This window comes from Phyllobates terribilis, unplaced genomic scaffold (assembly GCF_046119375.1).
Source record: "Phyllobates terribilis strain yellow unplaced genomic scaffold, ASM4611937v1 Scaffold_1__5_contigs__length_1240528914, whole genome shotgun sequence".
Classification (NCBI taxonomy): domain Eukaryota; kingdom Metazoa; phylum Chordata; class Amphibia; order Anura; family Dendrobatidae; genus Phyllobates; species Phyllobates terribilis.
Genome location: NW_027362761.1, coordinates 343,490,930 through 343,507,935, shown reverse-complemented (window position 1 = coordinate 343,507,935; position 17,006 = coordinate 343,490,930). Strand labels below are relative to the sequence as shown.

General features: G+C 41.2%; 1 protein-coding gene across 4 annotated transcripts in view; it reads left to right on the top strand.

Annotated features, from left to right (window-relative positions):
• Positions 1-17,006, top strand: part of GLT1D1 (glycosyltransferase 1 domain containing 1) — a 205,030-nt gene that overhangs the window by 15,338 nt on the left and 172,686 nt on the right. For all 4 annotated transcript variants that reach the window (XM_073676140.1, XM_073676138.1, XM_073676141.1 and 1 more), the window contains exons 4-6: positions 3,520-3,571; positions 8,211-8,247; positions 11,641-11,697. In XM_073676140.1, coding sequence (XP_073532241.1) covers positions 3,520-3,571; positions 8,211-8,247; positions 11,641-11,697 — 146 coding nt within the window. The remainder of the gene's footprint in view (positions 1-3,519; positions 3,572-8,210; positions 8,248-11,640; positions 11,698-17,006) is intronic.

Here is a 17,006-nt window from a genome sequence, read left to right as displayed (position 1 = left end):
AGTAGCCGGTGTTCCAGTATTGTAGCCAGGCATAGTTTGAACACTAGTTACAGTACTTGCAGATTACCACTATATTTGCTGGTAAATAGCATTTCTGGAGGTGACGGGTACCCTCTAAGTATCCACTTTCCCACACTTTTTTCAAATCACCGCCCCTAATAGAACATTTAAAGGGACTCTGTGAGCACATATTGATTATTCAAGCCAAGTAGAGGTGTTCGGTACACCCTTGACCAAATAATTAAGTGCACCTTCCTATCTTTTTATTTTCCATATATCTCCGCCATTCTCTGTCTCTATAATGCCAAAGCTGCCAATCAAAGAGAAGGTGTGGAAATGGGGCAAAAAAAAGGTAGGTGGGAAGGTGCACTTAAAGGGGTATTCCCATCTCTAAGATCCTATCCCAATATATCGAAGTGGTACTAGCAGCAGCAGTTGTCTCCAATTAGAAATGTAATATAGTTTACCTCATGTGCAGGGCATTGCAGTAGCTTAGGTATCCATGGTTACCCAACTAGGGATGAGCAAGCATGCTTGGGTGGTTTCCGAATATCTTCGAAGTGCTCGAATGTTATGTTAGTCATTCCGTGCACATGATTTGTGTCTGTTTGACAGCTTTAATACATGTGAGGAATGCCTGTTTGTTAGCCATTCCTCACATGTATTAAAGCTGTCAAACAGTCGCAAATCTTGCACACACAGTGACTCTAACATAACATTCAAGCACGTCACAAATGCTCGGTGAGCACCCGAGCATGCTCGCCGAAAGGGTTAACAGAACACCCTCGCTCATCACTAATTACAACCACTAACAACTAACTGTCACTATATAAATGGCCGTATAACTGACAAACTATTCTTCAAATCCCTTGGAATCCTTCAGAACAGAGGCTGCCGATGTTAATCAACCCAGGTGCTGAGTTTGTCATTGAGAGATCGGGATTACAGGATTTTCTGCAGTTAATTACCAATAATTCATTCAGAACTCCCAAAGCTATTCCTTCGTCTATTATTCACATCAACTCGATTTTCCAAGCATTCACTGGATTACTAGTCAACCTACAATATATTCTTCTGTATCCAAGATGTCCTACACTAATTTACAATACAAACCAGAATCCAAAACCACAACACAACCTGCCTTATCAGACTTATGTATGACTAAATTTGGGTTTGCTTACAGTTCAAAGAACGCAGTGATTTGCTTCCCTCTAAGATCTATATGATTTGCCATTTTGATGTCCTGAGACTTAATAGATTACCATACGGTTTAGGCATCTGACAAACCATCATTTGGCCAACAGCTATCTCCCCCGACTCCTCCTGTATTCTTTAACCACACCATGGACATATTACATGCTTCTTTCACCCCTACAGGCCCTATTCAGACATTCAGTTTTCACATATGACTTCTCTCTGTGATCTGTGTTTGTCACTGATATAACACATGCCCATTGTAGTATATAGTGCTGTTTACACGTCCACGGGTTTTTGTGGATCAAGCGGTCTGCACCAAAACACAGAATCATGTCCAGTTTTGATTAGAGTCTATGGGTCAGTGAAAAAATCGTCTATCACTTGGATGTTCTGCTAGTTGCATTGTAACGCTGGCTGATTTTCATGTTTGTTTGGTAGGAGAATCTTAAAACTGTAACACTGACCAAACAATGATTCATATCTGATCCACAATACTGATGGAGAACCTGTTTTGTTGTGTACAGGAATAATCACTGATGTCTGAGTCCTTAGTAGAAACCAGACACCTTACATGTGCTCTTTCTTGCTTTCTACTTTTAAAATGGTTCTCCGGGAATAGAAAAGAAAGAAAGAAATAAATAACTAAAGGAAATCTCATTGTCATTGTAAATAAATTCCTAAATACATTTAATTAAAAAGTCTCAATAGTTTTGTGTAGAGAGGTAATCACTATAGAATTTAAAATGTCTGCAGTCTTGTTACACTGACAGAGGCCGGACATAGAATCTCAGGACAGGAGGCGATGAGCATGTGCAGTAGGACGCTCCACCTCTGACCTGGAGATACGACCTGCCCAGGCTCCCAAGGCTCCTGCCCAGGCTCCCAAGGCTCCTGCCCAGGCTCCCAAGGCTCCTGCCCAGGCTCCCAAGGCTCCTGCCCAGGCTCCTGTCCTAACATTCTAGATCAGGTCTATGTCAGTGTAACAGGACAGCGGCCATTTTATTTCTATAGTGATTACCTCTCTCGTTAAAACGATTGCGATTTGTTACTTGGATATATTTAGGAATTTATTTATTATAACACTTCCTTTTAGTTTTTTTTGTATTCCTGGAGAACTCATTTAAGAATGTCACATTCCAGATATTGCGCTTAGTTCCTTTTCCCAATTGATAACTAGGTCTAAGCCCTATTTCTTACATTTTAGTTGTAGCAGTATTCTATTTAAAGTGGCTTCATTTCAAGGCCTTAACTTGTTTTTATCGGACACCCTCTTTATCACCTATCCCCAGAATAGGTGATAACTAATGGATCGGTGGGGGTCTGATTGCTGGGTCCCACCGATTGGCACACAGATTCCAAACCGATTGGTTTTATCAGCAGAAGATTATTACTGCAGGACTAGCTGCCTGTGCCTCCTAGTCAACTGCTCTGTGTAACCCTCCCCCCCCCACCACTGATTGGCAGCTTTCTGTCAAGTTGTAGTGTGCACAGAAAGCTGCTAATCAGTGATGTGGGCCGGGTTATACCGGACTCCGCATTCTGAGCACTGCTAGATCTGCAGCAGATAAAACAGTGATTGTATCAGAATAACAGCAAGCAGCCCAGTAAGTGATACATCGCTAGAATCAGGGTCTCTGCCCTTAAATAATGTTGCTTTCGGATTACATTCACACCTTGTGACAAATTCCCTTTAATGCAAAGTGCAGTGCTTACCCAAAAGGTGAATACTGCATGACCCTCCACGCAGCCCCAACATGTATTTCACTAGATGCGTTCATAAGAGGTTGAAAGCAACATGTGAATCCCACGTTTGAACTATGTAGAGGGTCTTGCAACATTCACCTTTTGGGTAAGCACTTCACATTACATTATTGTTGGTGCCATTCTTTAGCGTCTGAAAAATAGTAATGGCTTCTGGTTATAGTGGATCTCTTTGAATAATGGTCGGTGTATGTATCAATATCATTTCCCATGTCACTTGAGATTTACTATGGTGGTTAAATGCTGTTATTTCGTATCCCTCCCTCTTGAAATCCATTTGATTACATGTTCTAATATACCGTACGTTAATAAAATAATATTTTTAGTACCTAATTGGTGGTTTATGGTTCCTTTCTTTATAATCCTTATAGGCAGTTTAACCTAAAAAATAACAGCTCTTTAATGCTTCGTTGTTAATCTGCAGCATAAGATTGTGTACACGCTCAGTAGTCTTTTTGTGCATGCTTATTATTATTATTATTATTATTATAATATTAATGCTTGTGGCATTAATCATATATACTTGTTTCATTTTACTATTGTACAATACCTTTTTTTTAGATTTGCAGTTGCATTTACGTACAAGATGAAGGAAGCTGCGGCAAAACACTGGGTAGGAAATTATTATTTTTATAGATTTTTATTTTCTTTGCATTTTGTATACTCGTCTCCTAGTTCATTTCTCAACGTGTCTTGTAAAGTGGATAATTCCATTTTTATATGCTTTTACCATAACTAAGCATTGAGGTAGGCTATTGAGAAGGGATGATGGACCCCATGACCTGAATAAAATAAATTATGGCTTGAGGTCCACACTTTTTATGTATTATTTTTAATTGCTTGACTTGTAAATTTCAACTTTCCCATTCTTTAAACTTAAATCAAAAAGGATGTCAGCCTAAGATGTCAGCCACCTGCTTTTGCAAGGAACCTTCACGTGAATGGGCGGCAAGTTCCTACATAGTCAAGTGAAAGCGAGCACAACTGTGCAAGAAAAAAGCGGTGGATACAATGCTACACCAAAGTTGTATCCTATTCATTCTCTGGATTGATGGTGGTTTTACCCCAGTGATCATAAAGTGATTAAATCTGTCGCTTTTTTTTCTGCCCTTCTTAAGAGCAACATGATGTAGAGGCAGAGACCTTGATTCTATCGCTGGGTCACTTACTGGCCTTCTTCCTGTAGTTTTGATATCTGCTGCTCCACTACAAGTCCTCTCATTGATGAGCTCCTGCACTGTGGTTTTCAATATTCATAGGCTTTTCTTATTCCACCCAACACTGATTGACAGCTTTCTGCCTACCATCTGCATAGGCAGAAAGCAGCCAATGACTGGTGTAGCTTATCATTGAGAAGACTACCAGAGCTGCAGTAGATTAAACAATGATATTCCAAAAACTACAGTAAAAAGCCCAGTAAGTGACACATAGCCGGAGTTTGGTCCTTTGTCCCTATTTTATCCTGCCCCCATATTAGAAAGCATAAATCTGGCGACAGATTACTTTGAAAAAGGAACTTGCCACCCCGGGGCCATTTTCCTTTTTTTTCCCCTCCATTTCTTCCTAGATCCATAACCTTTTTTTTTTTTTTTATAAGTGGTAAAAAAAAATTCAGACATTTGCATGAAAAATTTTTTTTTGTTGTTGGTTAGTCCTCATTTCCCGAGACTGTCGTTAATAAAAGACTCGTAACATTTGCCGCTTATTTTTTGCACCCTGAGAACATTTTTATTGATACTATTTTGGAGCAGGTACGATGTTTTGATCGCCTGTTATTGCATCTTATTTCAATGTTGCAGCGACCCAAAAAAAAAAAAAAAAAAAAAATGTAATTCTGGCATTCTGATTTTTTTTCTCATTGTGCTGTTTACCAATTGGATTAATTTGTTTTATATTTCGATAGATCGGACATTTCTGAACACGGCAAAACCAAATATGCATATTTTTTTTAATTTTTTTTTTTGTTTTATTTTCAATGAGGCAAAAGGGGGGTGACTTGAACATTTGTGGGGTGGGGGGGGTTGGGTTCCCCCCACATTTTTCAAAATTTTTTTTTTCTTTTTACTTTATTTGATAGTCCCCTTAGGAGACCTGAAGTTGTGACTGTCCTATCACCTGTGCTACACATAACAGTGCTTCAGCACAGATATGTATAAAGAAAATCGCTATCAGTATCTCATGGTCAGCGTTTACTGGAGGATCGTAATGACAGGCATGGGGGTCATCAGCAGACCTCCGGCTATCATGCGCGGATGGGCAGAATTAATGATGCGCTTCCGGCCATTGCGTGTTAAATCTCGCTGTCATTGATTTACAGCGGGATTTAACAGGTTAACAGCCGCGTACAGAGCACTGCCGCAGCTGTTAACCCCTTTATGACCATGGACGTATGAGTACGTCCTAGGTCACATCCTCCTCTCTGGCGTGGTCTCCGGTGATGGGCCTTCACCTTTCCGGGGACATGACAGCTGATCTGATCAGTTGTCATGTGTGCCTAACAGCCGCGGATGGAATCGCGATCCACCCCCGGCTGTTAACATGTTAAATGCCGCTGTCAAACTCTTGACAGCGGCACGCGCCGGAAGCGCGTCATAAGACCCACCCAACAGAGAGCCCGTCACATGACTGCGAGTCGCCGGTGGGTTGGCATGACAACCCGGGGTCTGCAGGAGACTCCTGCGGTTGTCATAGCCGATCTGTTGAAGCCCTGCTGTGTGTAACAAAGGCGATCGGATGATCCTATGGAGACTATTGAAGCATCTAATAAAGTAAAAAAAAAGTTTTTAAAAGTATTAAAAAAATATAAAAGTTCACATCACCCCCCTTTCGCCCCATTCAAAATAAAACAATAAAAAATACACATTTGGTATCGCCGCGCTCGGAATCACCCGATCTATCAATATCAAATAACAATTCCGATCGGTAAACGGCGTAACGAGAAAAAAAATCAGAACGCCAGAATTCCTTTTTTTTTTGGTGACCGCAAAATTGCATTAAAATGCAATAACGGGCGATCAAAACATCTTCACTACCCCAAAATGGTATCAATAAAAACGACCGCTCAGCGTGCAGAAAATAAGCCCTCAACCGGCCCCAGATCCCGAAAAATGGAGACGCTGCGGGTCTCGGAAAATGGCGACTTTTTTTTTTTATACAGTCTTTTGAATTTTTTTTTTTCACCACTTAAATAAAAAAGAACCTATACATACTTGGTATCTACGAACTCGTAATCACCTGGGGAAACATAATGGATGTTCAGTTTTAGAATTTAGTGAACATGCTTAAAAAAAAAAAAAAAAAAAAAAAAAAACAATTGTAGAATTTCACTTTTTTTGGAATTTCACCACACTTCGAATTTATTTCCCATTTTCCAGTGCACAATCTAGTAAAACCAATGGTGTTGTTCAAAAGTACAACTCGTCTCACAAAAAATAAGCCCTCACACGGCCATATTGACTGAAAAATAAAAAAGTTATGGCTCCAGGAAGAAGGGAAGCAAAAAACGAAAATGCAGAAAAACTGAAAAACCCAAGGTGGTAAAGGGGTTAAAGCCGAAGACACATTTCTGAGCTTTGATAAGTTGCCATCACCAGGATTACTTGTGCTTTTGCCAGATTTTCTGCCTTTTCTTTAATAGACAACAGAATACAATGGAGAATTACGTAGTCAGTATTTTGGCCTGACATTCATTGAAGGTCTTGCATTGCTCACGGTAAGGGCTCATACTCGTATGCAAGGAAAACGGACAAGTGCAATCCAATAAAAAAAAAAAAATCTGATTGCACTCTGACCAATGTTATACGATGAGGCACATCTCATCTGCGATTTTTTTATTATTTTTTTTCATTTTTTTATTTTTTTTTTCTCAGCTGAAATCGGACTGAGAAAAAAAATCGCAGCATGCTGCGTATTGCCACTTATCTCGGACGAGACTCGCCAATGCAAGTCAATGGGTGCGTGAAAAAAAATTGCACGGCACTCGGACCATGGGAGTGCTGTCCGATTTTCATGCACCCATCTCCTTGAAACCCGACTATTCATCAGCCACATACTGTAAAATCACAGCAGTACCCAACATTATAGAATAGAGAGAATAGCTATACATACATAGAAAGATGTCAGTGACAGATATAATTAGTACAGTGACTGTGTTGCTGTGTTGTCATTTATTGTTAAATTAAAGAATTTAAAAAAAAATGGCACGGAGTCCCCCGTAATTTTATTCTCTAGCGGAGGTTAAGCAGATGGCTGGGGCAGATGTTTGAAGCCTGGGAAGGGGGTAAATACCAATGGAGCTTCCCAGGCTACTAATATCAGCCCCCAGCTGAATACCTAGCCTTTACTAGCTATTAAAATGGGGGACCCCCCTAAAAATTGACATGGGGGTCCCCCTATTTTAACAGCCAGCAAAGGCTAGGCAGACAGCTGGGGGCTGATATTAATAGCCCAGGAAGGGTGCCATGAATATTGGTCCCCTCCCAGGCTAGAAACACCAGCCGTCAGCCGCCCCAGAAATGGCGCATCCATAGGATGACGTGCAGTAAACAACACCTGCAAAACACAGAATATACATCTCACTTGCATATTTATATCTATGTATATGTATGTATGTATGTTTATGTGTAGTGAAGAAGTTTTCTATGGAAATGTGTAAATGACCTAGACAGTTCCCCTATGCAAAAGCCCATGTTAAAATTGCATTGAAATAGGATTGCATGGCAATTGGATGCTAGGTGAGAAAATCGCATGACCCTTTTTTCGGTTCATATATTGGATCGTTTTTGTTTTTTTTCTCCTCACATGGGTATGAGCCCTTCTACTCATTCTCTGAGCATCCAGATACAGGGAGCACAGAGGATACATGGAGGTGGTGCAGAAGAAGATCAGGTTACAAGGTTACACAGTCATTTTTATTTACGGGAAAAAAGCCTGAAAAACTTGTTTGTTTTCACCAAAGTTCTGCTTATGTTTGACACGAGATCTTTTCGCTTTCCCTGATTTATGGGAACCAGCCTGTTTTACTGCTCTTTGTGATACTTTTTGCTGAATGACAATTTATTCCTTCTGAAAGCAAAACGTGAGGACTTTCCGGCCAGCCGTGTGGCTGTCTGCAGCACATTTATCCTCCAAATCCCGCTGCCTCCCGTTAGCCTTGCTGGGAATGGAGGAAGCCAGTGTGGCGCTCGCTGATGTATGAATTATGTTCTGTTTTCTGTAGTAAAGGGCTTCTTTCCGTTTTCATTATTTCGTAGCCCCAAGCAATATCTAAAATCCACATCCAACCTCAAGGTAAGATTTTCCAGTGATATTAAATGCTATGCTGCTGATGTTCTGAGCGACGTGGATGTTTTTAGGGGCTGAAAATTCCAATAGCGTCTGTTTTAACAACTTCCAAAGATAACTTTCAAGTTTGCTGCTAGAAGTGAAAGTCCTGAGAATGTAGAGTCTCCATCGTTCCCATCGGGCAGCGCACATCGCTATTAGCCTAGTAAATGATCAAAATTAGATTGTTTTTACGATGCATCTTTTATTGAAATGTACATGAAATCCTTCAGCCTTTCTGGTTCTTCGAAGTAAGGAGCGATGTTTTGGGGCTAGAACATCACAAATGTAATCATCAGTAATAGACACGGAAAATAGGACGGGAGAAAACTCCCCGTAGGCCATAGTGTCTAGACAAATAAAAGTAAGCATGTTATTAGAGGAACTGCGGATTGGCATTCATCATTGCTATATATTATTTATTAGGATATCATTTAGAACTATAAAATGTGCTCCTTGTGTATTCAGAAAATATGACCCATAATTCACCGCATTCTCCGGAGGTCCCCCGTATTGTCTGTGCAGCCAAATGGTCATTTTTGCCTATTGCTCGCATATGAGCAGGTGGCCCTTTCTGTGGGGAGTGTGTGTGGTATGGTGAAGTCATGTGCACTTATTACTTGAATGTATGTACTTGAGGCTAAGAATCATTTTTTAGAATGAGGGTATTATTAAAATGTTGCTGTGTTTCCCAGCATATTTAAACTTGTGTTCTGTGGTCATAAATCAGCTTAGATGAGCTCAGAGAAAGACAGACAGATAAAAAAAGTTACAAATTCTCCTTTAGGGTATGTTCACAGAGGGCATTTTTGGTACTTTTTTTTTTTTGCACCAAAACCTGCTCCCTTGGCAGTCAAGTTTCTGCCTCAAAAAAGCATGTTTTCTTTGATTTTTGCTGCATTTTTTTACAGGTTTTTTTGTCACTGTCCATTTGTCTCTTGTGCATGCAGATAAAGTTTAGTGACAAAAAAAAAAACCCAATTTGACTTCCTTAGGTTTTGGCACCAAAAACGTAGCAAAACCTGATACCTGCGTTCTTTCAGCATTTTTTTTCCCACTACCCATTACTTTCAATGGGTGAAAAATGCTTTATTTAGCGAAAAAACAAGCAAAAGCACAAAATACTGATGACAAACCAGCAGTGTGCATGAGGTTTCTGAAATCTCATGGACTTGGCTGGTACTGTAAAATGCAGCTGAAAATTTGCATGGAAAAACGCAACGTGTGAACATACCCTTAGGACGCAGTCAGATGACCGTATATAACAGGGATTATGATCACATTGCGGTGCTTGGACTGGCCAGCGGTTCTTCTGACCGGAGCGTGACAGCACGTATTTCTATGCAGCTGCCACGCTCAGGTGAGGAGAGCCGCCGGCCAGTCCGAGCATTGCGATGCGATCGTCGTCCCTGTTATACGGCCGTCTGACTGCGACAGTCACAGCGCGCTCACTGACAGATTAAGTTTTACTCATACAGCAGCCAGCAGTAGACAGTGCAACATAGAGGCTACAGAAGGGAAACGGAGCAAAATGTTTAATGAAACCCAATTGCAAAAATAATTTTTAGTCCCAATTACATGTATTTATGTAAGATAAAAAAAAATAGATCCTAAAGGTTGACAAACTCTTTAAGATTATCTTCAGAAATGCTTCAGCAACAACAAAAAAGATGCCAATAGTTTGCCAATTAAATTTAACCAGAAAAAATTGTGGAGAAAATCTGGAGCACAAGTTGACCTGCTCCGGATCTAAGACATTACACAGTATGAGGGTAAGATTTGGTAAACACTCATCCACTACATTGGTACTGTATTGTGGATTTTCTGCCTAGAATATCAAGTCTTTAAATTTAAAAGCTATCCATTTCATGTGAACACAGCCTTATTACATTGTATTGGTTGTTCATGCGTTATGCTTTGAGAATCAATAGACTAGCCCCACATGATGTACATTTGTCATGTTTGGTCCGGATGTCCAGAGCTCGTTCCATGCCAGCAGTGATCAGAGTTGGCTTCAGTTTAACCCTTTTTGATGCTGTGGTCAATAGAAACCACATCATCTAAGTGATCATGCCGTGCTATTAGTGTTGTCATGGCAACCATACTAGAGCGGGTTAAAGAGAATCTGTCACCAGGTTTTTCCCTTTTAACTTGAGAGCAGCATAATGTAGGGACAGAGACCCTGATTCCAATGATGTCACTTACTGGGCTGCTTGCTATAGTTTTGATAATCTCCTGCTGATAAAACAGTAATTTTTATCACTAGTGGACTAGTAAACCTGCTGCCAGGAAGTCCAGCATATTCATGAGCACTTTATACCCCCGCCCACACCGCTGATTGGCTGCTCTCTGTGTATACTGTGCATGGTCAGAGAGCTGTCAATCAGTGATGTGGGCGGCGTTATGCAACATTCTGACAACAGCAAGATCTACAACAACAGATAAAACAGGGATTTTATCAAAATGATAGCTAGCAGCCCAGTAAGTGACTCCTCGCTGGAATCTCTGACCCTACATTATGCTGCTCTCAGATTGGGTAAAAAATGGGATGGACTCCCTTTTGAAGAAATGAGAAGCTGAAGGATTTCTTAGGTAGATCCGGAGATGGGTTTGTGTCTCAAACAAATTTTGAACTCCACCACTGTGTCTCCCTCTCGTCTCTTTGTTTTAATATAAAAAATATTGATCTGAATGTTTCAAAAATGACTTTGACTGATCTACATGCTGTTAATGTTTAGTTTTTCCCCTTACTCTTTTTCTGGCTTTTTTTTTTTTAAAACATTATAATTATTATTTTGTATCAGTAGAGGTGTTGTCCGCTACTGGGACAACCCCTTCTGAATCTCTGTCCCCCCCCCCCCCCCATACACCCACAAGTAAAATAACAGCACTTCTACTCCCCTCTGGTGCTGGTGTTGTTTCAGCAGTGTCTGCAAGGTCTCTCCCGGGGATTGTGTGACATTGTTACCTCACATGAGATTGCAGCCAATTAGCGCTGGCTTCACTCTCCCTGCCTTCTGACAAATGAAGATATCCAGAGGAAATGATACAGCAGCAAGAGGAGAGTGAAGAAAGCGCTGATTGACTGCAGGGATCGCGTGACATGTGTCATGGAATCCCCGGGAGAGCCAGGTTAGTATAAGTGTTATTATTTCATTGGAGGGGAACAGGATTCAAAAGTGATTACTCAAATAGTGTTCAACCCCTTTAATAAATTGACTGAAAATAGTTTGCCCATTGCAGGTTTATCTGCAGGATAAGTTTTTAGCATTCATGGGTCAGTGATGGCACATCAGTATTCTACCAAAACAATGTTACTGGCTTACTAATTTTAAATTTTCTTTTTCTATTTCATTGTAGGTATTCGAACCACACCAAATGTAGCGTTTGATTTTGAAGCTTTCCTTCATCATGCAGGTAAATAATAACAAACGTGTCCGAAAAACATTCAACCTCCGGGTAGAGAAGGATTGGGCAGTGGGATTTTAGCATGCCTAATCCCTTTTGTTCTTCGGTGAGATATTGTCTAGTATTGACTTATTATCCCTACTTCTCTCTGATAGACACATGCTTGCTGTTGAAATAGAACGTATGCAGCGGGGGAGAAAAAAAGTATTTAGTCAGCCACCAATTGTGCAAGTTCTCCCACTTAAAAAGATGAGTTAGGCCTGTAATTGACATCATAGGTAGACCTCAACTATGAGAGACAAAATGAGAAAACAAATCCTGAAAATCACATTGTCTGATTTGGAAAGAAATTTTTTCAAATTTTGGTGGAAAATAAGTATTTGGTCAATTACAAACAAGCAAGATTTCTGGCTCTCACAGACCTGTAACTTCTTCTTTAAGAGGCTCCTCTGCCCTCCACTCATTACCTGTAGTACTGGCGCCTGTTTGAACTTGTTAGCAGTATAAAAGACGCCTGTCCGCAACCTCAGTCACACTCCAAACTCCACTATGGTGAAGACCAAAGAGCTGTCGAAGGACACCAGAAACAAAATTGTAGCCCTGCACCAGGCTGGGAAGACTGAATCTGCAATAGGCAAGCAGCTTGGTGTGAAGAAATCAACTGTGCGAGCAATAATTAGAAAATGGAAGACATACAAGACCACTGATAATCTCCCTCGATCTGGGGCTCCACACAAGATCTCACCCCGTGGGGTCAAAATGATCTCAAGAACGGTGAGCAAAAATCCCAGAACCACACGGGGGGACCTAGTGAATGACCTGCAGAGAGCTGGGACCAACGTTACACAGGCTACCATCAGTAACACACTACGCCGCCAGGGACTCAGATCCTGCAATGCCAGATGTATCCCCCTACTTAAGCCATTACATGTCCAGGCCCATCTTAAGTTTGCTAGAGAGCATTTGGATAATCCAAAAGAGTATTGGGAGAATGTCATATGGTCAGATGAAACAGAAGTAGAACTGTTTGGTAGAAACACAACTCGTCGTGTTTGGAGGAGAAAGAATGCTGAGTTGCATCCAAAGAACACCATACCTACTCTGAAGCATGGGGGTAGCAACATCATACTTTGGGGCTGTTTCTCTGCCAAGGGACCAGGACGACTGATCTGTGTACATGAAAGAATTGAATGGGGCCATGTATCGTGAGATTATGAGTGCAAACCTCCTTCCATCAGCAAGGGCATTGAAGATGAAACGTGGCTGGGTCTCTCAGCATGACCATGATCCCAAGCACACCGCCAGGGCAACGAAGGAGTGGCTTCATAAGAAGCATTTCACTGCTCTAGAGGAGATCTGCATGGAGGAATGGGCCAACATATCAGCAACAGTGTGTGCCAACCTTGTGAAGACTTAGAGAAAACATTTGACCTCTGTCATTGCCAACAAAGGATATATAACAAAATATTGAGATGAACTTTTGTAATTGACCAAATACTTATTTTCCGCCAAAAGTTGAAAAAACATTCTTTCCAAATCAGACAATGTGATTTTCAGGATTTGTTTTCTCATTTTGTCTCTCATAGTTGAGGTCTACCTATGATGTCAATTACTGGCCTCTCTCCTCTTTTTAAGTGGGAGAATTTGCACAATTGGTGGCTGACTAAATACTTTTTTTCCCCACTGTATGTGTATGGCGGACTCTGAATTGTGTGGCTGCAGGATGGCTGCAGACGAGTGTATGAAAAATCTTCAGAGTTTTATCCAGAAATCTTTCTCTAGTAGGCGTTAGGCCTTAGGTTGCAGTCACACAGGCAATGCAGTTTTGGTCCAAACACATGCAGTTTTTATTGCTTTCCACAGGTTGCACAGCACCAAAAACAAACTCCTAAACATAAATCCCTAGCCTTTTCCAGACACTAACTAAACAGAGCAGACCCTGGCTACTCATACACAGCTGAGCTAGCCCCAACTCGGTCAAACTAAACGGCTATTGTCCATAGCAACCACTGATACTTGCAGTTCGTTTAACATGGCCTGTACAGACTCTTCTCAGAGAGGGATTCTGGTCTGTCTCTCTTCAGCTCCAAGACACATCCAGTCTGGTCAGCTTCCCTGAGCAGACTGACTAAGGAGAACAGCCAGCCTGGTTATATGCAGGGCTATGCCAGGTGCACTAATCAGAACCTGTAGAGCTAGGACTTTAAGGGGTTTTCCCACTAACAAAAGTTAATTTTAATCAATAGATTTTGGAATAATAATACGTTTCACAATTGGATGTGTTTATCTCGGCACAGGAACATTTTATTTAATCTTATAAATGTGCCCCTGCTGTGTACTGTGTGATGGTCGTGTCTGACCATGTACGAAACAGTCTGATCATACCACATCTCCTTGGCAGGTGAGGAAACAGGAGTGTACAGACAGTACAGTACGGGATCACAGCTGATCCTTTTTGTGAGGTAAAACATTGTTTAAAAACAGGCAGGGAAATGTTTTACATCACTAAAAGATTTAGCTGTGATCCAGTGCTGTCCTGTCTGTATACTCTTTTAGATCCTCCCCTGCCCAGGAGCTGTGGTATGATCAGACCATGTTCCGTACAGGGTCAGACACAGCCATTACACAGTACACAGCAAGGGCACATTTATAAGATTATCTCAGCACAGGAACATTTTAGCTAAACACATCAAATTGTGGAAATTATTATTATTCCAAGATCTATTGATTAAAATGAACTTTCGTTTGTGGGAAAACCCCTTTAACCCCTTTACGACATAGGGCATATTAGTACGTATCTGTGCCCTGGGACTTATGGACCAGATACGTATTTAGATTCCCTGGCGATTTCGCCTGCACACAGGCTGTGCGGGCGCGATCGCCGCCGGGTGTCAGCTGATTGTCACAGCTGACACCCGGTGCTATGTGCAGGGATCGGTCCCGCACCGCTCCCGGCACATTAACGATCGCAGCATTGCGGTGGCTAAGGGGAGGTGATCGGAATACTCACCTCCTTGTCCGGCCTCCAGCGCGGTCTGCCGTGGCTTCCAGGATGTTGCCATGACAACACATCCGGGTCACCAGACAGCAGGAAGATTTTTTGGACATGCGCAGTGCATCTCCAAACTATCTTCTCCCTGTCCAGCGCTGACAGCCTGCATGGTACAGGGATGGTGCTCCATTCCTGTGCCATGCAGGCGATCAGAGAAAAAAAAGTGAAAGTCCCATAGTGGGACAAAGTAAAAAAGTAAAAAAACTGTCATAAAGTGAAAAAAAAATAAAAAAAAATTGTAAAAATATTTTAAAAAAATAATCCACCAAAAATAAAAATATAATGTACCCATCAATAAATATTATAAAAAAAACAACCCCAAAAAACAATAAAAGTACACATATTTGGTATCGCCGCGTCCGGAACGACCTGATCTATAAAACTGTCCCACTAGTTAACCCCTTCAGTGAACACTGTAAAAATAAATAAATAAAGCATTGTTTTTTGCTTCGTTTATCATCATACCGCCAAACAAAAATGGAATAACATGCGATCAAAAAGACTGAAAAGTCTTCTCGTCCTGCAAAAAACAAGCCGCTATACAGCTCCATCAGCCGAAAAATAAAAAAGTTACAGCTCTCAGAATAAAGCGATGCTAAAAAATAATTTTTTCTATAAAATTGCTTTTATGTAAAAGTGCAAAACATAGAAAAACTATATAAATGTGGTACCGCTGTAAACGTACTGACCCGAAGAATAAAGCTACCTTATCAATTTTACCACACGTGGAGCAGAATAAGAAAAAAAAAAAAAAACCAATTCCTGAATTGTTGGTTTTTGTTTATTCTGCCTCCCAAAAATCGGAATAGAAAGCGATAGAAAAATGGCACCAATAAAAACATCAACTCATCCCGCAAAAAACAAGCCATCACATGACTCTGTCTGCCAAAATCTGGAAAAATTATAGCTCCCAAAATATGGCGATGCAAAAACTAGATTTTACAAAAAATGCGTCTTTTAGTGTGTGTCAGCTGTCAGTCATAAAAACCCCATATGATTCTGGTATCGCTGTAATCGCACCGACCTGAAGAATAAAGTCGTCTAATCACTTATACTGCACGAGGAACGGCGTCAAAAATAAACTCTCGGGTTAGGTTTGTTCTAGGGTTAGGGCTGGGTTTGGGGTTAGGGTTGTGATGGAGTTGGGATTTTTTTCAAAAGTAAGAAAAAAAGATGACGATATGGCGACTAGTGTTGAGCGCAAGTGCTCGCTACTTGAGTTTGCATCGGGTGCTCTGGTATGCATTGAGTATCGTGGGTATTTGAGTGACATGCTCGAGTCTCCGCCCCATATGCTTCGCGGCCAAAAAAAACTTTGCGGGGATTGCCTGCCATGCACAAGCGATCCCCGCATGTTTTTTTTTTTTTGGGTGTCTAATAACCGTGAAACATGCGGGGCAGGGACTCGAGCATGTCACTCGAGCACACGCAGTACATGGTGCATACCTGAGTACCCGATGCAAACTCAAGTAGCGAGCACTTGCGCTCAAGACTAATGACAACTTATTCAATATGATGACCTAATGTTATCAAATTCTGTGTCGTACCTCTGGGTTCAAAATGTTCACTATACCCCTTAATTAAATCCTTGAGGGGTATAGTTTCCAAAATGGGGTCACTTGTGGGGGAGCTCCACTGTTTAGGCACATCAGGGGCTCTCCAAATGCAACATGGCGTCCGCTAACAAATTGAATGGAAAATCGGCTCAAATTGTTAGCGGATGCCATGTTGCATTTGGAGAGCCCCTGTGTGCCTAAACATTGGAGCTCCCCCACAAGTGACCCCATTTTGGAAGCTAGTGCTTCACAAATTGATTTGTAAAAAATGAAAAAGTGGGAAAAAAAAAAATACTTTTTCAATTTGTGAAGCACCAAGTGCTCACTATGCATCTAGATAGGTGCCTTGGGGGGTCTAGTTTCCAAAATGGGGTCACTTGTGGGGGGTTTCCACTGTTTAGGCACATCAGGGGCTCTCCAAACGCAACATGGCGTCCACTAATTATTCAAGCAAATTTTACAATCAAAAAGTCAAATGGCGCTCCTTCCCTTCCGAGCCCTGCCGTGCGCCCAAACAGTGGTTTTTCCCCACATATGGGGTATATGCGTGCCCAGGGGAAATAGCACAACAAATTTTGGGGTCCATTTTTCCCTGTTACCCCTGTGAAAATAAAAAAATTGGGTCTAAAGTAACATTTTTGTGAAAAAAGTTAAATGTTCATTTTTTTCTTCCACATTCCAAAAATTCCTGTGAAGCACCTGAAGGGTTA